We start from the raw sequence: 21,389 nt of genomic DNA on the forward strand, positions 1-21,389 counted from the left end.
TAGGGCAGTGTGCAGAGCGATGGTGTTTGCATTATCTGTGGATCTGTTGGGGCGATAAGCAAATTGAAGTGGGCCTAGGGTGACAGGTCTGGTAAAGGTGATATGATCCTTGACTAGTCTCTCAGAGCCCTTCATGATGACAAAAGGGAGTGCTACATGCGATAGTAATTTAGTTCAGTTACCTTTGCTTTCATGGGTACAGGAACAATAGTGGCCATCTTGAAGCATGTGGGGACAGCAGACTGGGATAGGCAGAGACATAGCCTCTGTCCCATTCTGCGCCTCCTGGCAGGACTGGCAGCGCTACATTGGCAAAAAACAGGCAAGTTAATTTGTCTACTATTTCTTATGTTTATGGAGAAGCAAAACTGGGGGGGCACAAATTATATCTGGGGTGGGGGCAGCTGTGCTGTCTCTGTGTGAGTTGCAGCCTGAAGCACGGCTCAAGCCTGTTTGATGTTGTCATCAAAAAGCATTGCTTCTCCTGCAAAAGAGTCTACACTAGAACGGTCCAACTACACAATATAATGTTGTGTGCATTAAGTGATGCTCTGTTTGTTTTTTTCTTGATTAAAAAATTGGATATACCAGAAAGTACCTCTTGACTTATTCCAAATTTTGTTGTGTTACAGCCTGAATTCAAAATTGATTAAACTGATTTTTTTTCTCACCCATCTACACGCAATACCCCTTAATAACAAAGTGAAAACATGTTTTTAGACAGTTTTGCAAATGTATTAAAAATGAAATACTTTGCACCTTTGGCAGTGATTACAGCTTTGAGTCATTTTATGTATGCCTGTATCCTCTTTGCATGTCTGGATTTGGGGATTTTCTCCCATGCAAATTTCTTCAAGCTCTGTTGAGTTTGATATTTTTATTTAACCTTTATTTAACTAGGCAAGTCAGTTAAGAACAAATTATTATTTACATTGACAGCCTACCAGGGAATAGTGGGTGAATTGCCTTGTTCAGGGGCAGAACGACAGATTTTTACCTTGTCAGCTCAGGGATTCAATCGGTTGCTGGCCCAATGCTCTAACCACTAGGCTACCTGCCACGCCAGGGAGTGGCAGTGAACAGAAAGTATTTCCACAGATTTTCCATGGGACTCGAGTCTAGGCTTTGGCTGGGGCACTCAAGGACTTCTTGGTCTGAAGCCAGAACTTTGAATTCAGGCTGTAACACAACAAAAAAGTGGAATAAGGGTATAAGAACACTTTCTCAAGGCACTGTACATCCAATAGTCATGGTTCGCCACAGTCTCAAACACTGAAATCATTTTTGTAAGGACCTGTAGTTGGATTCCTTGCCAGGTAAACCGGTTGTGTGTGTGTGTGTGTGTGTGTGTGTGTGTGTGTGTGTGTGTGTGTGTGTGTGTGTGTGTGTGTGTGTGTGTGTGTGTGTGTGTGTGTGTGTGTGTGTGTGTGTGTGTGTGTGTGTGTGTGTGTGTGTGTGTGTGTGTGTGTGTGTGTGTGTGTGTGTGTGCATGCGTCATGTGCATGTGTGTTAAGGGCTGTTCTTAGGCACGATGCAATGCGTCATATAACTGGTATGCAACATAAAAATACATGTTTTGTCATACCCGTGATATACCCCGGCTATCGGCCAATCAGAATTGAGGGCTCAAACGACCCAGGTTATAATGGGAATTATAAACTGGGTGATTCCAGCTTGGATGATTATTGGCTGACAACTGTGGAATATCAGACCGTATACCACGGGTATGACAAAACATTTATTTTTACTGCTAATTACATTGGTAACCAGTTTATAATATCAATAAGACACCTCGGGGGTTTGTTACATATGGCCAATATACCACAGCTAAGGGCCATATATATGTATATATATCATTGATTTAATAAAGCCACGTACAAACATGGTCTCTTTTTTGTTTTCTTGAGTAAGGCAGCTCCAAAATGCAGGTGTTTCAGCCTAGCTCAGTGTTTTCTGTGGTGGTGGGGCTTGCCAGCAGAAAATATGGAGCGTTGCGCCGTGATTGGCTCAGTGTTCTGTCACTCATGGGGACACTATGTCACTGTCAAGTCTAAGTTTAGAGCTAGAAAATTCTTGCCCCTTGCGTGCTGCCATAGAGTTACACGAGAAGTGCCCATCCAAGAAGGCTCAAGGTCATTGGCCACAGATAAAATTATGTCAAATCACGTTATATGTACAGTAGCTTTGATTGGACTGATCATGTAAACATCATACTTTCACAATTTTAGCTAGCAGTCATCATGAATCAAGTCAACAATCTACTGGCAAATCATTTTTAATCCTTGTCATATGAAGAGAAATAATGAAGAGAAATTACAGATAAAATGTACAGGTGCTCATCGGCAATTGGACTTAAACATTACACGACAAATCGCAAATTCAACAATGAGTGGTTTGGAAGGAATCTGTGACAGTGGCTAACTGCAAGCATTGCAAAACAATCACTAGCCTGCTATTCAGTGGAATGGCTGTGTGGTCCCAGATCTGGGATTAAGGGGCTCTTTTACAATTTTAAAATTATAAACATTTTAACATTGGCCATGCTGTCAATGGAGCACGATTTGTGCCCGCTCGTGAAAACTTGACTTCAGTGAGTTCAAGGTACGTTTTGAACGATAATGCAACTCGGAATTGTAAATCTGGCCTCTTTTTAGAGCTACGACCTGAAGACCAATGACCAATGACGTTTTTTTTCTGAGTTCTCGGTTGTTTTAAAAGCACCATAAATCCAGAGAATTCCAGACTTTGAATTTGCCCCACGAAGGACCGCCGTGCCACCTTCCTGTTCAAGTGAGCACAGCACAACAAGATAGAGTCCAAAAATGTATTCTATGCTGCTGCATAAATGATGTAATATCCCAGGGAGATATGTATACTGTAGCTAAGAAAGTAATACTAAATGTATGTTGTGTAGTAAGATGTTAGTAGCCCATGTGCCTCACCCTAATAATTTGGTCTGTTTACTCCTCAATTTCGCTTACTGTTCTGATTTGGTGGTGCACATGCAGCCTATAACCTATAACCTTAGAGAAATGTAATCATCAAATATTTTAAGAGCTTTCATTGTCTGCTTAAATGCCCCCTTTATTTATCCTACGGTCCTGACTTGGTGTACAGGGAGAACACTGTAAGAATGGCCAATGTTCTGAATTCTGTCGCTGGACATTTCAAAAGTGCTAAACAAATAGTTATATTGACAACGTCCGTCCTAGCTCGCTCATTAATATCTTAATCGAAATTACAGATTGCCTCTTATCCGATTGTTGTCCCCTACGTTATTGCAGTTTCCATAGACCACCACCAGAGGGGGAGAGAGAGCTACTTAGATTCACTGGCTACTCTGTCAGGATGACTTATCAATAGTGCTTAGACATTTAACTGAAATTTCTGTAATTTTTCTCTTTTTATACAACTATTTTACCAACTTCAGTTCAATCATTTGATTTCCATGTTGTTATTTTTTCTTCTGTGAGTTCAATGCGCACATCGCACAGTTTCTCTAGAGATAAATCGGATCAAGCCTGAACTGTGCGATGTTATAGGGAGTTGTAGTTTCTAACAGGCTAATATTCGACATAGTTTAGCTCATAAAACGTGGTAATTAACTACAATGAGCATAATCCATTGCGCATCTACTTTACCTGTATGTGTTTCTTTTATTACTGCTATGGAACAGAGAAGAATGCGCTATCGTGAGGTGATACAGAAAGCAGCGGTTGCTTCCCGAGGTATCTCTACCTGAAAATACACAATCTAAGTGATTGATAGTTGGTATTTAGCGTTCATAAAAGTATGCATTATTTACTTTGAAGAACTACAAAATAGTGATTTTGTCAGACAGCATAGGCAGCAGTTCTATAGAGATGAGATGATGACTTGGAATGAAATAATAGTCATCAAATAAAACAAATTAAATATACAACAACTCACATATTTTATTGAAGTAAAGAAATGTGAATAAATGATGGTTAATAAGTGATAAGGAGTAAAATGGGCAGTTACTACAATCATGGGACTTTATTGTGTTATTCTGTGTTGTTACAGCATTCAACCCACATAATGCAAAGTGTATTTAATGTTGTTGTTTTTTACTGAAGTTGATAACGGTCTAAATTTAGTTCAATCAAACTGACAGCGAACAGGCCTCAAAGAGCACTAGTCGCTCAGCACTATTTATCAGCGGCACAGAGAACAGAATCTCAGAAGTAAAATTTATTTCAGACAGTGGTTGAAGTGGACTGAAATGGATGCCGGCACTGGTTTTGGGTGCCGGTACTGTGCCAATATTTCTTATCTGCCGATAATCAAGCGGTAGATAATTTAAGGTGCCAGTACTCAGTACCGGTGTGTTCCGGCCCAAATCAGGGACTTGTATCACATTTAGATTTATCTTGCTCTCAGTTTGGTATCTTTAGTATTGTCATGCCCTGACCTGAGAGAGCCTTTTTATGTCTCTATTTTGGTTTGGTCAGGGTGTGATTTGGGTGGGCATTCTATGTTTTGTTTTCTATGTTTCTTTATTTCTATTTTTTGGCCGGGTATGGTTCTCAATCAGGGACAGCTGTCTATCGTTGTCTCTGATTGGGAATCATACTTAGGTAGCCCTTTTTTTCCCCTCCTTTCAGTGTGGGTAGTTATTTTTGTTAGTGGCACTATAGCACTGTACGCTTCATGGTTGTTTTTGTTTGTTGGCGACATTTTAAATTAAAAGGGAAATGTACGCTCACAACGCCGCGCTTTGGTCCACTTCTTTCGACGGCCGTGACAAGTATTCCTAAAATATATTATATATAGATCTTGATGCATTAAATATGCAAACATGAAATGTGAAGTGACAACTCCATTGTGTCCTCCTCCCAGAGCGCTAAGAACCTTGGCGTGATCCTGACAACAAACTGTGTAGCTAAAAGGCGCTGTAGAACCTTCCGATTTTCCAGTCCCTCAGAACATCTCTAATGCCTGCAGCTGGCGTGGTTGGTCAACTAACATCAAGGCGGTGGCCCGTTCCTGTAGGTTCATGCTCTTCCGCAGAGTACGACCCTGCCTCACACAGGAAGCGGCGCAGGTCCTAATCCAGGCACTTGTCATCTCCCGTCTGGATTACTGCAACTCGCTGGATAGGATAGAATTACTGGCTGGGCTCCCTGCCTGTGCCATTAAAGATACCCTACAACTCATCCAGAACGCCGCAGCCCGAAACAACTAGTGTTCAACCTTCCCAAGTTTGATGGAGAGACTCTCACGATGAGCCACCCCGCTCCTCCGCTTGGTGATCCTCTCCACTGGCTTCCAGTTGAAGCTTGATGCGCATCCGCTTCTACAAGACCATGGTGCTTGCCCCTCCACGGAGCTGTGAGGGGAACGGCACCTCAGTACCTCCAGGCTCTGATCAGGCCCTACACCCAAACAAGGGCACTGCGTTCTCATCCACCTCTGGCCTGCTCTGGAACTGCCTCCCTACCACTGAGGAAGTACAGTTCCCGCTCAGCTCAGTCAAAACTGTTCGCTGCTCTGGCTCCCCAATGGTGGAACAAACTCTGGAACTGGAGAAGCGGCCACAGACTGCAGGTCGACAGACCCGGTCGGTTCCTTCTGTCATGCCGTGAGTAGACAACAGAAACACCAAACAGGGAATGCTCTGTAGAGGGGAAACACTGGAGAAGCGGCCACAGACTGCAGCCTCGACGCCAGGACAGCGGAGTCAATCACCACCTTCCGGAGACACCTGAAACCCCACCTCTTTAAGGAATACCTAGGATAGGATAAAGTAATTTCTCACCCCCCCCTTTAAAATATTTAGATGCACTATTGTAAAGTGGTTGTTCCACTGGATGTCATAAGGTGAATGCACCACGCCGCGCTTTGTAAGTCGCTCTGATAAGAGCGTCTGCTAAATGACTTAAATGTAATGTAAATGTGAAGTTCATGTCTATTGTCTACTTAAACCTGTAAACCATTTCTCAGCCGCGTAGCCACCGCTTTAAATTCCTACCATTTCAACGTGCAGCTAACACTCCGCGTTTTTATGGTCTCTATTGTCTAACCATTCGTGACGTCAGGTTTACCGTCATCCTACTTGGTCTGATGTGAATTTCATCACAAGGTTTTTTTTACTTGACTAGGCCCAGGTTTATACTAAAATCACATTTTATCTTCTCACAAATAGTTTCATATTTAATCATATAAGTTTTACAACATTTAGATATAACTCTGACATATATATTGTGAAAGCTCTTAAAGTTACAATGTTTACATTACAATGTCTTTCATGATATCACAAAACAATAAATGTTGGACATGATTATTTTGTAAATAGCCACAAACCATTCCAAATGTTTAGATTAGAGAAATATTGTTTCATTATCCAGTCTTGGATGTTACTGTACTCCAAAATCTCTCTGTTGTAACAAAGGGATTTTCAACTTCCATTTCTGCAGAGTGGGAGAGAGTTCCTGCAAGGTATTAAACTACCCGGCAGTTAAGTCATAAAACTCTGGTGGGAGAGATGGGGGAGCTGATCTGGCATCTATGATCCTCACTCAAGAGGGAAAGTCATAACACGGTCCTCATGAGAGCCAGTTTCATCATAGCGCTTGATGGTTTTTGAAACTGCAATTGAAGAAACTTTCAAAGTTCTTGAAAATGTCCATGTTGACTGACCTTCATGTCTGAAAGTAATGATGCACTGGGATGGAGACTGAGAGAATTACTGTGCTTGGTGGGCCGGGACCTCCAAGGTCTCAGTGATGGTGGGGAGGTAGGGGCAGAAGCAGCCATCTATGCTTCATATTACAGAGGAGAGAGAGGAGAGACAGGAGGGTTAGAGATCTGTGTGTTGTGTTTGTAAGACAATTACTAAATTAGAGGAATGATAGTATCAATGAGTCGCGAGGACTCACGTGTCTTTTTCCTTACTATTACCACTACCATTATCACTCTATATTCCAACATCTACGTATGTTGGAAAACCTACATGGATAGTAGGATCTATGGAATTTTCTATGGTGAATTTTCTCTGAGACTGACAGACCTGTAGCTGGTCCGAAGAGTAAGTGTGTGACCGGCCACACGACCGTGTGTGATTGAGTGAGAGAATGAGTAGAGCATAAGGCAGCACGTTTTATACAGACACACCGTGTGTGTGTGTGTGTGTGTGTGTGTGTGTGTGTGTGTGTGTGTGTGTGTGTGTGTGTGTGTGTGTGTGTGTGTGTGTGTGTGTGTGTGTGTGTGTGTGTGTGTGTGTGTGTGTGTGTGTGTGTGTGTGTGTGTGTGTGTGTGTGTGTGTGTGTGTGTAGGAGGAGCAAGCACTGGTCGTCGAGGGGTTGTTGAATATCTACTGGGGTCTGCGGCGACCAATCAGACTGCAGATGCACGACGACAACGAGAGACTCCACTATGGAGGAGTCAACAGGTACACACACACACACAAATGCACTAAGCCTATGTGAGTGCCAATCAGTTATGTCAATAATTTGTGTTTGTAGGAATGAGAGAACCCAGGTTCTTCAAAAGCAGACAGAATCTAACAACAACATACTCGACAGAACTACTGACCCTGCCTTGACCAGTAAGTACACACACACAGACATTTACATTTTAGTAATTTAGCAGACACTCTTATTCAGAGCGACTTACAGTTAGTGCATTCATCTTAAGATACACTTTATACAAAAGTATGTGGACACCGCTTCAAATGAGTGGATTCCGCTCTGGAGTGATGAATCACTCATCACCATCTGGCAGTCCAACGAACGAATCTGGGTTTGGCGGATGCCAGGAGAATGCTACCTGCCCAAATGCATAGTGCCAACTGTAAAGTTTGGTGGAGGACGAATAATGGTCTGGGGCTGTTTTTCATGGTTCGGGCTAGGCCCCTTAGGCCCCTCCAAGTGATGGGGAATCTCAATGCTACAGCATACAATTACATTCTAGATGCTTCTGTGCTTCCAACTTTGTGGCAACAGTTTGGAGAAGGCCCTTTCCTGTTTCAGCATGACAATGCCCCCATGCACAAAGTGAGGTCCATACAGAAAAGGTTTGTTGAGATCAGTGTTGAAGAACTTGACTGGCCTGCACAGAGCCCTAACTTCAACCCCATGGAACACCTTTGGGATGAATTGGAACACTGTCTGCGAGCCAGGCCTAATTGCCCAACATCAGTTCCCGGCCTTGGTGGTGCTCTTGTGGCTGAATGGAAGCAAGTCCCCGCAGCAATGTTCCAACATCTAGTGGAAAGCCTTCCCAGAAGAGTGGAGGCTGTTATAGCAGCAAAGAAGGACCAACTCCATATTAATGCCCATGATTTTGGAATGAGAATTTGACTAGCAGGTGTCCACATATCACAGTCATAGAGACCAGAGGTGGCAGAACAGAGTGATCGGGTTGGGGTGTAGGTTTTAAGCATAGCCTGATGGTAGGGAGGGACAGCTCCTCTTGCCGCACCATAGGCAAGTATCATGGTCTTGTAGGGGATGCGAGCTTTGACTGGAAGCCAGTGGAATGTGCGGAGGTGTGTGTGACATGGGAGAACTTTGGAAGGTTGAACACTTGTCCTGAAGCCACTGCTGCATTATTTTGGTTGTGTGCTTAGTGATTGTCCTGTTGGATGGTGAAACTTCACCCCAGTCTGGGATCCTGAGAGATCTGGAGTAGCCTTTCCTCAAGGATCTCTCTGTACTCTCTGTACTTTGCTCCGTTCATCTTTCCCTCGATCCTGACTAGTCTCCCAGTCCCTACCGCTGAAAAACATCCCCAAAGCATGGTGCCGCCACCACCATGCTTCACCGTAGGGATGGTGCCAGGTTTCTTTCAGACGTGACGCTTGGCATTCAGGCAAAAGAGTTTAATCTTGGTTTCATCAGACCAGAGAATATTGTTTCTCATGGTCTGAGAGTCATAGGTGGCTTTTGGCAAACTCCAAGTGTGCTGGCATGTGCCTTTTACTGAGGAGTGGCTTCCGTCTGACCACTCTACCATAAAGGCATGATTGGTGGAGGGCTGCAGAGATGATAGTCCTTCTGAAAGTTTCTCCCATCTCCACAGAGGAACTCTAGAGCTCTGTCAGAGTGACCATTGGGTTCTTGGTCACCTCCATAACCAAGGCCCTTCTCCCCAAATTGCTCAGTTTGGACGGGCGGCCAGGTCTAGGAAGAGTCGTGGTGGTTCCAAACTTCTTCCATTTAAGAATGATGGCGTCCACTGTGTTCTTGGGGACCTGCAGAGACGTTTTGTTACCCTTGCCCAGCTCTGTCCCAGAGCTCTACGGACAATTCCTTCAACCTCATGGCTTGGGTTTTCCTCGGACATGGGCTGTCAACTGTGGGACTTTATACTGTATAGGTAAATAGGCAGCACCTGATCTCAATTTGGAGTCTCATAGCAAAGGGTCTGAATACTTATGTAAATACGGTATTTCTGTTATTTAAAAAAATAAAATGTTGCAAACATTTCTAAAAACCTGTTTTGCTTTGTCATTATAGGGTATTGTGTGTAGATTGTTGTGGAAAAACATTTATTTAATCAATTTTAGAATAAGGCTGTAACGTAACAAAATGTGGAAATAGTCAAGGGGTCGGGGATACTTTCCGAAGGTCCTGTACATATCTATAAATACACTAAAAGTATTATGGCCTGTACAGACACTGTATAAGCATTACTTTTGAGTTGGAGTATGAGGGGGGGGTGATGAGGGTAAGGAGGAGGAGCAGAAGGAAGAGGAAGTTCTAATTCTTTGTTCTCTCCCTCAGGTGGTCTGGAGGAGGATGATGAGGAGGTCCCCCAGCTGCTGCGAACCAGGAGTGATGCCTCCTTCATGGGGGTCACCAGAAGGTCAAAGACACACGCACACTCCGACCTGCAGCACTTACGCTCACACAGATTCTCCATCAATGGACACTTCTATAACCACAAGGTAACACATGCATACAGTATGTACACACACACACACACACACAGACACACACATAGCTGTGCTTACTGGTGACTCCAAAGTTTTATATGCCCTTTTTCAGAAAATATCTGAAAACCTACCTCTTCAAAAAGTATCTTGATTAATCCCACTAACACTCGCACTAGTCTTTACTTAACATAGCACTGACTTTACTTTGCTTTATTTATGCATATTTTTTTTAACTTACTATGACTGTGATACGTGGAGATCTCACCTAGTTGCCTTTAGATGAATGCACTAACTGCACACACTTCTCTCTGGATAAGAGGCTGCTAAATTACTGAAATGTAAATGTAAATTATATTGTTCCTCAAAGATCCGTTTTGGGCCCACTGCCCTTTTCACTGTGTGTGTGTGTGTGTGTGTGTGTGTGTGTGTGTGTGTGTGTGTGTGTGTGTGTGTGTGTGTGTGTGTGTGTGTGTGTGTGTGTGTGTGTGTGTGTGTGTGTGTGTGTGTGTGTGTGTGTGTGTGTGTGTGTGTACTCGTGCATGTGTTCTCGCCAGACATCAGTATTTACTCCAGCGTTCGGGTCAGTCACTAACGTCCGAGTCAACAGCTCCATGACAACACTACAGGTCCTCAACCTGCTGCTACAAAAGTTCAGAGTGAGTTATACACACACATTTTATCACACACTCACACAATACACACACACTAGTTTCTCAGATGTGATTGTCATGTTTCTGACTCTCTGTGTCTCCAGGTGGAGAATAAATCAGATGAGTTTGTTCTCTACATGGTCCATGAGTCTGGTGGTAAGTGACCACATCTCTTTCCTTTGTGCCGTGTGTGTGTGTTTATGCTTGGGTATGTATGGAATAGTATATTTATGTGTGTGTGTGTGTGTGTGTGTGTGTGTGTGTGTGTGTGTGTGTGTGTGTGTGTGTGTGTGTGTGTGTGTGTGTGTGTGTGTGTGTGTGTGTGTGTGTGTGTGTGTGTGTGTGTGTGTGTGTGTGTGTGTGTGTGTGTGTGTGTGTGTGTGTGTGTGTGTGTGTGTGTGTTGCAGAAAGAACCCCATTGAAGGACAGTGCGTATCCTCTGGTGTACCGTGTGCTTCATGGACCCTGTGAGAAGATCTCCAAAATCTTTATTATGGAGACGGATCTTGGGGAGGAGGTCACACATGACGTGAGCCTGCACTCTCTTTCTTTCTTTCTTTCTTTCTTTCATACTGTATGTGTATTCTAAGAGGTTGGACCTCTATGTTGTGGTGCCCCTCCAAATACAGACCCTTAGCGATATCCCAGTGACATAATCAGTGGTATTTGATCTAATGGAATGCTGATGATAGACTTCCCTGTTAGGACTGTATTAACAATTGGGGCAGTGGCTGTTTAATTGCAGACTGTAATTGCAGCTGCTACATTATTGTTGACAGTGAATATATCCTTCTGTTCAGTGTAATGTTAGGCTCAAATTGAAATACTTTTATTGTTGTTTTTCCAATACAGCTGTGTCATCATAGTTATGTGGGTGCGTTGTATTTATCTTCAGCTTAATGGGACTCTGGTGCACTGTGTAGACTTGCAAATAAACATGTAGTAGCTCTTTCCTGCAATCAAATGCCCTAGTGGCCTCATAGGTGGAATGTTATTCATATTTTTCATAATTTGATAATTAATCAACCTTATTTCAAAAACCAGAAAGTCTGTTGTTATTATTTCAGAAACTCTGGTGTTTCTATGTCAAGCAGTTTTGTTATATTTCAGTCTTCTGTGATGTAAACTCAGCAAAAAAAAGAAGCGTCTTCTCACTGTCAACTGCATTTATTTTCAACAAACGTAATATGTGTAAATATTTGTATGAACATAACAAGATTCAAAAACTGAGACGACAACTGAACAAGTTCCACAGACATGTGACTAACAGTCACTAATGTGTCCCTGAACAAAGGGGGGGGGGTCAAAATCAAAAGTAGTAGTCAGTATCTGGTGTGGCCACCAGCTGCATTAAGTACTACAGTGCATCTCCTCCTCATGGACTGCACAAGATTTTTAACATCTCACAGTTCTTGCTGTGAGATGTTACCCCACTCTTCCACCAAGGCACCTGCAACCCTGACATTTCTATGGGGGGAAGGCCTTAGCCCTCACCCTCCGATCCAACAGGTCCCAGATGTGCTCAATAAGATTGAGATCCGGGCTCTTCGCTGGCCATGGCGGAACACTGACATTCCTGTCTTGCAGGAAATCACGCACAGAACGAGCAGTATGACTGATGGCATTGTCATGCTTGAGGGTCATTTCAGGATGAGCCTGCAGGAAGGGTACCACATGAGAGAGGAGGATGTCTTCCCTGTAACGCACAGCTTTGAGATTGCCTGCAATGACAACACACTCAGTCCGATGATGCTGTGACACACCGCCCCAGACCATGACGGACCCTCCACCTTCAAATCGATCCCGCTCCAGAGTACAGGCCTTGGTGTAACGCTCATTCTTTTGACGATTCTTCCAGCCTCTCTCAGCCTATTACGGACAGTCTGAGCACTGATGGAGTGATTGTGCATTCCCGGTGTAACTCGGGCAGTTGTTGTTACCATCCTGTACCTGTCCCTCAGGTGTGATGTTCGGATGTACCGATCCTGTGCAGCTGTTGTTACATGTGGTCTGCCACTGCGAGGACTATCAGCTGTCCGTCCCGTCTCCCAGTAGCGCTGTCTTAGGCGTCTCACAGTACGGACATTGCAATTTATTTTGGTGTTTTTCAGAGTCAGTAGAAAGGCCTCTTTAGTGTCCTAAGTTTTCATAACTGTGACCTTAATTGCCTACTGTCTGTAAGCTATTAGTGTCTTAACGACCGTTCCACAGGTGCATGTTAATTAATTTATGGGTCATTGAACAAGCATGGGAAACAGTGTTTCAACCCTTTACAATGAAAATCTGTGAAGTTATTTGGATTTTTATTAATTATCTTTGAAAGACAGGGTCCTGCTTAGTTTATATAAAGTGTAATTTTGGGATGCGAACTCAATGTAATACATTTTAACTCTATATCTGACAGATCTGTCGTCATATAAACATATTTGATAAATGTTTATTTGCAAGTACATAGTGTGCAAGAGTCCAACCATTCTACTCTCGTTTTGGCTTCTTCTACTCACGTGTAAAAATAAATGATAGGCCTACTTCATGTTATGAGAAAATATTGCAGGTGTAATATGACAATACTTCTGTTTCTCCCCAGGTGGCTCAGTACATTAATTTTGAGATGCCAGTCCTGGATAGCTTTGTAGAGAAACTGAAAGAGGAAGAGGAGAGAGAGATTTCGAAACTGACAAGAAAGTAAGTATGTCACTCTTCACAACAAACAAATTTACTTAAGGGTTTGGGTGGTTTTTATGTGTTTTATGTGTTTTTAGTGTTCTTGAGCAACATTTCCTCTCGCAAAACAATTCTGAGCTGTGCAAAAAGTACTGTACAGCTCAATTTATGTTTTAACTTTCATTCAAAGGAAGTAAACATTGCAGAACGTGACACAAATGGCTAGCTGCAGTATTCAGAACTTGCCTTGGATAATGTGCTGTGCCATTGATACAGTTAGTTTGGTGAGAGGAAGATGTCTTGTAAGAGTTGAATGTTCATCTTGTCATTATTGTACTGCTGTATATTGTTTCTATGGTCTGTCTATGGTTTGTCTTTTAGTGTGTTGTTAGTGTGTTATTTCTGTAAACATTGTGCTGAATAGAATGACTTTCACCCACCAACAAAATGTAATGTCCTACTGAACAGCATTACTCTGTGTTGACAGGACACCTTAAGGAGGATATAAACTACAAAACACACACACACACACACACACACACACACACACACACACACACACACACACACACACACACACACACACACACACACACACACACACACACACACACACACACACACACACACACACACACACACACACACACACACACACACCATATCTGTGGTTCAGTTGGTAGGGCATGGCACTTGCAATGCAGGGTTGTTGTGGGTTCGTTTCCCGAGGGAGACCAGTATGAAAAATGTCTCCACTCACTAATGTAGGTGGCTTTGGAGAAGAGCATCTGCTAAATTATTTAAATGCTTATGTAATCCTGTCTGTAGCTTCAGTCAATCAAATGTATTTATAAAGCCAATCAATACAAGTTATTTATAAAGCCCTTTTAAAATCAGCAGATGTCACAAAGTGCTTATACAGAAACCCAGCTTAAAACCCCAAAGAGCAAGCTAGGTTGGAACATAGGAAGAAACCTAGAGAGGAACCCGGCTCTGAGGGGTGGCCAGTCTTCTTCTGACTGTGCCGGTGGAGATTATAAGAGTACATAGCCATTAAGGCAAGATCGTTCTTCAAGACACTTCTGCGGGCAGGCCTTTTTAATCGACCTGGCCCGGGTATCCTGGAAGGATGCCTGGTTGTTCTTTAAAAGTGCTTTCCTCATCAATTTAAATAAGCATGCCCCTTTTAAAAAATGTAGAACTAAGAACAGATATAGCCCTTCATTCCAGACTTAACTGCCCTTGACCAGCAAAAAAACACCCTGTGGCGAACTGCACTAACAGAAAGTCAGGAACGAATACACACAGTCAGGAAAGCAAAGGCTAGCTTTTTTTAAACAGAAATGTGCATCCCCTTCAGCACTAGGAAACACTGTCACCACTGATTAATCCACAATATTTCAATTAGCATTTCTCTACGGCTGGCCATGCTTGCCACCTGGCTACCTCAACCCCGGCCAACAGTTCTGCACACCCCACAGCAACTGGCCCAAGCCCCACCGGCATCTCCTTCACCCAAATCCAGACAGCTGATGTTCTGAAAGAGCTGCAAAATCTGGATCCCTTCAAATCAGCTGGGCAAGACAATCTGGACACTCTCTTCCTAAAATGATCTGCTGCCATTGTTGCAACCCCTATTACTAGTCTGTTTAACCTCTCTTTCGTATCGTCTGAGGTTCCTAAAGATTGGAAAGTGGCCGCGGTCACCCCCCTCTTCAAAGGGGGAGACAGTCTAGACCCAAACTGTTACAGATCTATATCCATCCTGCCCTGCCTTTCTAACATCTTCAAAAGTCAAGTGAACAAACAGATCACCAACCATTTCGAATCCCACCATACCTTCTCCGCTATGCAATCTGGTTTCCGAGCTGGTCATGGGTGCAGCTCAGCCACGCTCAAGGTCCTAAACAATATCATAACCGCCATCGATAAAAGACAGTACTGTGGAGCCGTCTTCATCGACCTGGCCAAGGCTTTCGACTCTGTCAATCACTGTATTCTTATCGGCAGACTCAACAGCCTTGGTTTCTCTAATGACTGCCTCGCCTGGTTCATTAACTATTTCACAGATAGTTCAGTGTGTCAAATCGGAGGGCCTGTTGTCCGGACCTCTGGCAGTCTCTATGGGGGTGCCACAGGGTTCAATTCTCGGGACGACTCTTTTTCTGTATATATCAATGATGTCGCTCTTGCTGCTGATGATTCTATGATCCACCTCTACACAGACGACACCATTCTGTATACATCTGGCCCTTCTTTGCACACTGTGTTAACAAACCTCCAAACAAGCATAATACAACACTCCTTCCCTGGCCTCAAACTGCTCTTAAATGCAAGTAAAAGGAAATGCATGCTCTTCAAACGATCGCTGCCCGCACCTGCCCGCCCGACTAGTATGACTACTCTGGACGGTTCAGACTTAGAATATGTGGACAACTATAAATACCTTGGTGACTGGTGAGACTGTAAACTCTCCTTCCAGACTCACATTAAGCATCTCCAATCCAAAGTTCAATCTAGAATTGGCTTCCTATTTCACAACACAGCCTCCTTCACTCATGCTGCCAAACTTACCCTCGTAAAACTGACTATCCTACTTGACTTCAGCGATGTCATTTACAAAATAGCCTCCAACACTCTACTCATCAAATTGGATGCAGTCTATCACCGTGCCGTCCGTTTAGTTACTAAAGTCCCATATTCTACCCACCACTGTGACCTCTACGCTCTCGTTGGCTGGTACTCGCTACATATTCGTCGCCAAACCCACTGGCTCCAGGTCATTTATAAGTCTTTGCTAGGTAGAGCTCCGCCTTATCTCAGCTCACTGGTCACCATAGCACCCACCCGTAGCACGCACTACAGCAGGTATATTTCACTGGTCATCCCCAAAGCCAACACCTCTTTGGCTGCCTTTCCTTCCAGTTCTCTGCTGCCAATGACTGGAACATATTGCAAAAATCACTGAAGTTGCTGACTTATATCTCCTTCGCTAACTTTAAGCATCAGCTGTCAGAGAAGCAAACCGATCGATGCAGCTGTACACAGCCCATCTGTAAATAGCCCATCCAACCAACTACCTACTTAATCCCCATATTTGTTTTTGTTTTTCTGCTCTTTTGCACACAATTATTTCTACTTTCACATCCTCATCTGCGCATATACGTATCACTCCAGTGTAAATTGATAAATTGTAATTACTATTTATTGCCTTACCTCCTTACTTCATTTGCACACACTGTATACAGATTTTTCTATTGTGTTATTGACTGTATGTTTGTTTATCCCATGTGTAACTCTGTGTTGTTTTTGTCGCACTGCTTTGCTTTATCTTGGCCAGGTCGCAGTTGTAAATGAGAACTTGTTCTCAACTGGCCTACCTGGTTAAATAAAGGTGAAATAAAGAAATACAATAAAACATTTTAAAAAAGATGTTCAAACATTCATAGATGACGAACATGGTCAACTAATAATTAGTGGTTGTTGAGGGTGCAACAGGTCAGCACCTCAGGAGTAAATGTCAGCTGGCTTTTCATAGCTGAGCATTCAGAGGTTCAGACAGCAGGTGTGGTAAAGAGAGCCAAAGAGGGAGAGAGTCCGGCCATCAGACTGCTGAACAGCCATCATGTAGTTAGTGAGAGTAGTAAGTAGTATGAGACAAAGATAGACTCACTTACACAAAACACACACAGACACCTTGTACACATGCAGTCTCCGAAGACACACACGCTTACGCCAATACACAAACACACACAGCCAATGCTGCTGTACCATGTATGAGACATTATTCAAATATATTTCACTACTTTACATAATTACATTTTTGTTTGTTTATACACACTGCATATTTATTATTATTATTATTATAAAAAATGTATTGAACCTTTATTTATTAACGAAGCAAGTCAGTTAAGAACAAATTCTTATTTACAATGGCGGCCTACACCGGCCAAATCCGGGTGACGCTGGGCCAATAGTGTCTGTCGCCCTATGGGACTCCCAATCACGGCCTGTTGTGATACAGCCTGGAATTGAACCAGGGTGTCTGTAGTGACGCCACGAGCACTGAGATGCAGTGCCTTTAACCGCTGTGCCACTCAGAGTCCCATATTTATATTCTGGATTCTTAATTATATACTGGATTATATACCGGATTCTTATTAATATACTGTATTCTTCACGTAGCTCATTCTAATATTCTACCACTGTACATAATTGCATTTTTGTTACACTGTTTATACACACCGTGTATTTATATACTGGATTCTTGACATAGCTCACTGTAATATTTATACTGCTGTACATATCAATCTTAGTAGGTAGTTTTGGTGTATATTCGCATAGATTGCATTTTGGATAACTGGTACAGTGTTATTTGGGTTTTCAACTGGATTTGTCCTGACATTTGTTATTTCTTGATTCTAGGTTTTTGATTATTATTTGTGTACTTTTTAAAAATGTTTACTGAACTGTAACACAGGAACTAGTAACACATGCATTTCGCTGCACCCGCTATGACATCTGCTAAACTCTGTACGCAACCAATAAGCTTTTATTTGTAGATGCCTTTAGGAGAATATAAACATGTAATCAGTTTTTGTCCATGTGTAATAAGGCCACTACCATTCACCACCATACCGTGTGTGTGTCCATAGGTACAGCGCACTGAAGTCCATGATTCTACAGCAGCTGGAGGGCATCACTGACACTACTGTCTGAGTGTGTGTGTATGTGTGTGTGTGTGTGTGTGTGTGTGTGTGTGTGTGTGTGTGTGTGTGTGTGTGTGTGTGTGTGTGTGTGTGTGTGTGTGTGCGTGCGTGCGTGTGCGTGCGTGTTCAAAGGACCATTACACTGTTACAGTGAGAGGAAGTCAAGCAGATTGTTTGAGCACTGAGACCTTTCTTCATGTACAACTACAGTTGAACCATAGCATGTATAGCTTTTTCTAGTAATGAAAACTACAGACATGTTGAAAGCTTTCTACCGTAGTGAATGTAATGTAAACAGCAATAAGAATGCAATACTGCCACATCTTGCATCAATGTTTGTCACTTCGCAAATTAACTGTATTCATAGAATTTGTAACTTTTTTGCTACTGTATTGTCTGATTGAATACTTTCCATTAATCTTGTTGTTTACTATCATTGGTAAAATACTGATTCCTGTGTGTCTTAAATGTCAAGGTCTTCTAAAACTGAGCTTTCCTGGAAAGGCAACATTTCTGTCAAGGCCAAATTTCTAATTTAGCCACTGTAACAGATTATAAGAGAGCTACAGGGCTTGCAGGCTTTTTTCCCCAGCTCTGCACGTCTAACACACATCTCCAGCACCAGAGTTGGAAACCCTGACCTAAACTTGTGTTCACATAACTATGCTACAGGTTTCTGCAGGGTTAGCAGACCTGTAAGGCCCACACAGATTACCACACAGATAAAACACACACACACCTCATTGTTCTCCAACAGAAAGGGGTAGAGTTGTTTCCAGGGTGACTGAAGCAGAGTTAGTATTGTTCAGAGAGTGAGTGACCCTCTCCACCTGTGTGTGTGTGTGTGTGTGTGTGTGTGTGTGTGTGTGTGTGTGTGTGTGTGTGTGTGTGTGTGTGTGTGTGTGTGTGTGTGTGTGTGTGTGTGTGTGTGTGTGTGTGTGTGTGTGTGTGTGTGTGTGTGTGTGTGTGTGTGTGTGCGTGCGTGCGTGCGTGCGTGTGTGTGTGTGTGTGAGAGAGTTGGTCACGCCAGTCCTTTATTCTGTTACAGTAGTTGAATCAGAACAGACTGTTTACAGGATGTATGTCTCTCTCATCAGAGAGGTTAGAGGTTTTGTTCCATTCTGTTCTAATAAATACTGTAACTCTAATAGGACTTGGACTCCTGCCAACCTGTGTGTGTGTGTGTGTGTGTGTGTGTGTGTGTGAGAGAGTTGGTCACGCCAGTCCTTTATTCTGTTACAGTAGTTGAATCAGAACAGACTGTTTACAGGATGTATGTCTCTCTCATCAGAGAGGTTAGAGGTTTTGTTCCATTCTGTTCTAATAAATACTGTAACTCTAATAGGACTTGGACTCCTGCCAACCTGTGTGTGTGTGTGTGTGTGTGTGTGTGTGTGTGTGTGTGTGTGTGTGTGTGTGTGTGTGTGTGTGTGTGTGTGTGTGTGTGTGTGTGTGTGTGTGTGTGTGTGTGTGTGTGTGTGTGTGTGTGTGTGTGTGTGTTAGAGAGAAAGTATTGGCTAGCCCATCAGGGTTATACAGCCGGGGTGTGGGGATAATAAATATTACCACACACACAAACACAAAGCATTTCATTGTATGTAAAAAAAAGACAGAGTTTTAGTTTGAAATTATATACAGTTGAAAAAATATGACCGTTTGGATTCCCTTTTCAATGGTTCATCACACAATGGAGACAGGTGTGAAAGACAGAAAATAAAAAAGTGTTGTCATATTTAGCAGCGGCAGCTCAAGGAAGCTGCAGGGTTAACTCCAGTGTAGATGACCAGCACCTATGTTCAACCATCCTTATCTTGTGAGATCACATTCTGTTGCAGATTTCACACGGCCCCCCTGTTATAGCGGATCTGGTGAAAAAGCACTTCACTGAAAATGACAGTAATGTATTATTACGCTCCATATTGTTATTATGCAAATTTTCTGCATTTAGTATTAAACAGTACTGTGGTTTGGTGCCAAATTAACGTTGTATTTGAAAAATATAATTGAATATAGTGAATAGAAGTATCCACATACAGTCACCATATTCAGTGTTTTGGGGAAAGTAGAGTAGTCAGAAATCAACCAGACACATTAAATTATTGATGACTGCATGATAGGTCTGACATATTGGAATTATCCTGACCCCATTGACAGTCTGAGAGAGGAATAAATCTGTCCACAAGGTTTTACTAGGCCCTAAATCGGACCTTCGCTCCTCTCCTAGCTACCATCAAAGATATTTATAACTAACCTTAACTGCTCCTTGTTCTATCTGTGTTACTGTCATTGCCACCGCCTCTTCTTCTTCTGTCGGATTTATCGGCGGTTAACATCCAACGTTATGGTGCATTACTGCAACCTACTGTACTGGAGTGGCCCCCGACTCCTAGCTTAAAAATGGAACAAAAGAAGTATAAAGAGGTGTTCCTGCAGATGCAGAAATTCCCACATGCAGGAATTGTGCCTGTTTATCATAGAGATAGATGACTCATCGTGGATTTAACCAGTTTCAACATGGACATTGCCATTGAGGGCTTCCGCCATTTTAAAGTTGTCAACTGGGTGGGATTCCTAAGAGTTGGGAGCAATCAGTAAATGAAGAAGAAGAAGAAGAATGAAGAAGAAGTTAAGTCTTTCTTTAAAATGGAGATAGTGTAATGCTCCGGGTGTCGTGGGTGTGGAGTCAGACGCAGGAGACAGAGAGTGCAATGCTGTGCTCTTTAATGCACCAACGCACCACAGGGTGCTCACAATAATAACGGCCCCATACACGGGGAATGAAAAATGTACAACTGAAACACACGAACAAACACGTTCCTCTACTACAGAGCCGAAGGTCACAATAATTAATCCCGCACAACAAACAGGCTGGCCGGCTGTCTAATAAAGCCCAACTAATCATTTACAAACAGGTGCTACCAATAAACATACAAGGAAGGGGAGGAAAGACAATCAGTGGCAGCTAATAGGCCAGTGACGACGACCACCGAGCGCCACCCGACCGGGAAGGGAAGCCACCCTCGGTCGGACTCGTGACAGATAGCCTCAATGGCGCTTCCCATTCTGTCACAGGTTCTATAATGGCACAGCGACAAAGATGAGTCTATCTATCTCTATGACATAGTCAAAAAATCCTATAGGATTATAATTTTTAAAATCCTATCAGATTTTGGAACCTTTCCTATAGGATTTGATCCTATCCTATAGGATAGAACCTACCCTATACAATTGTATCTAGAATAGGACTGGTTCCGAAATCTGATTTCTTTTGGATACTAATAAGATGTTTTAATTGGAATCCCATAGGATTTTTGGACTAGGGTAAAAAATATTTAAAAGTATGGAGATTGGAGTTGTTTTGACTGGGCAGATGTAAGTACAGATCAGGAGACCGATATAGAGAGGGGTACAGAAAGTGGTTAACGGCACACACGGGTGGTACAGGGTTACATTTTCCTCACCTTGTCC

The 21,389-nt window shown here is 42.9% G+C and overlaps 1 protein-coding gene across 1 annotated transcript in view; it reads left to right on the plus strand.

The window, feature by feature from the left end:
• rassf4a (Ras association domain family member 4a) overlaps nt 1-18,655 on the plus strand; it is a 69,417-nt gene extending 50,762 nt beyond the window's left edge. The window contains exons 4-11 of the mRNA XM_046359107.1: nt 7,296-7,411; nt 7,485-7,567; nt 9,747-9,910; nt 10,453-10,554; nt 10,653-10,704; nt 10,956-11,077; nt 13,136-13,233; nt 17,868-18,655. Coding sequence (XP_046215063.1) covers nt 7,296-7,411; nt 7,485-7,567; nt 9,747-9,910; nt 10,453-10,554; nt 10,653-10,704; nt 10,956-11,077; nt 13,136-13,233; nt 17,868-17,931 — 801 coding nt within the window. The 3' untranslated portion in view covers nt 17,932-18,655. The remainder of the gene's footprint in view (nt 1-7,295; nt 7,412-7,484; nt 7,568-9,746; nt 9,911-10,452; nt 10,555-10,652; nt 10,705-10,955; nt 11,078-13,135; nt 13,234-17,867) is intronic.
• The last annotated feature ends 2,734 nt before the right edge of the window (nt 18,656-21,389 follow it).

This window comes from Oncorhynchus gorbuscha, linkage group LG08 (genome assembly GCF_021184085.1).
Source record: "Oncorhynchus gorbuscha isolate QuinsamMale2020 ecotype Even-year linkage group LG08, OgorEven_v1.0, whole genome shotgun sequence".
Taxonomy (NCBI): domain Eukaryota; kingdom Metazoa; phylum Chordata; class Actinopteri; order Salmoniformes; family Salmonidae; genus Oncorhynchus; species Oncorhynchus gorbuscha.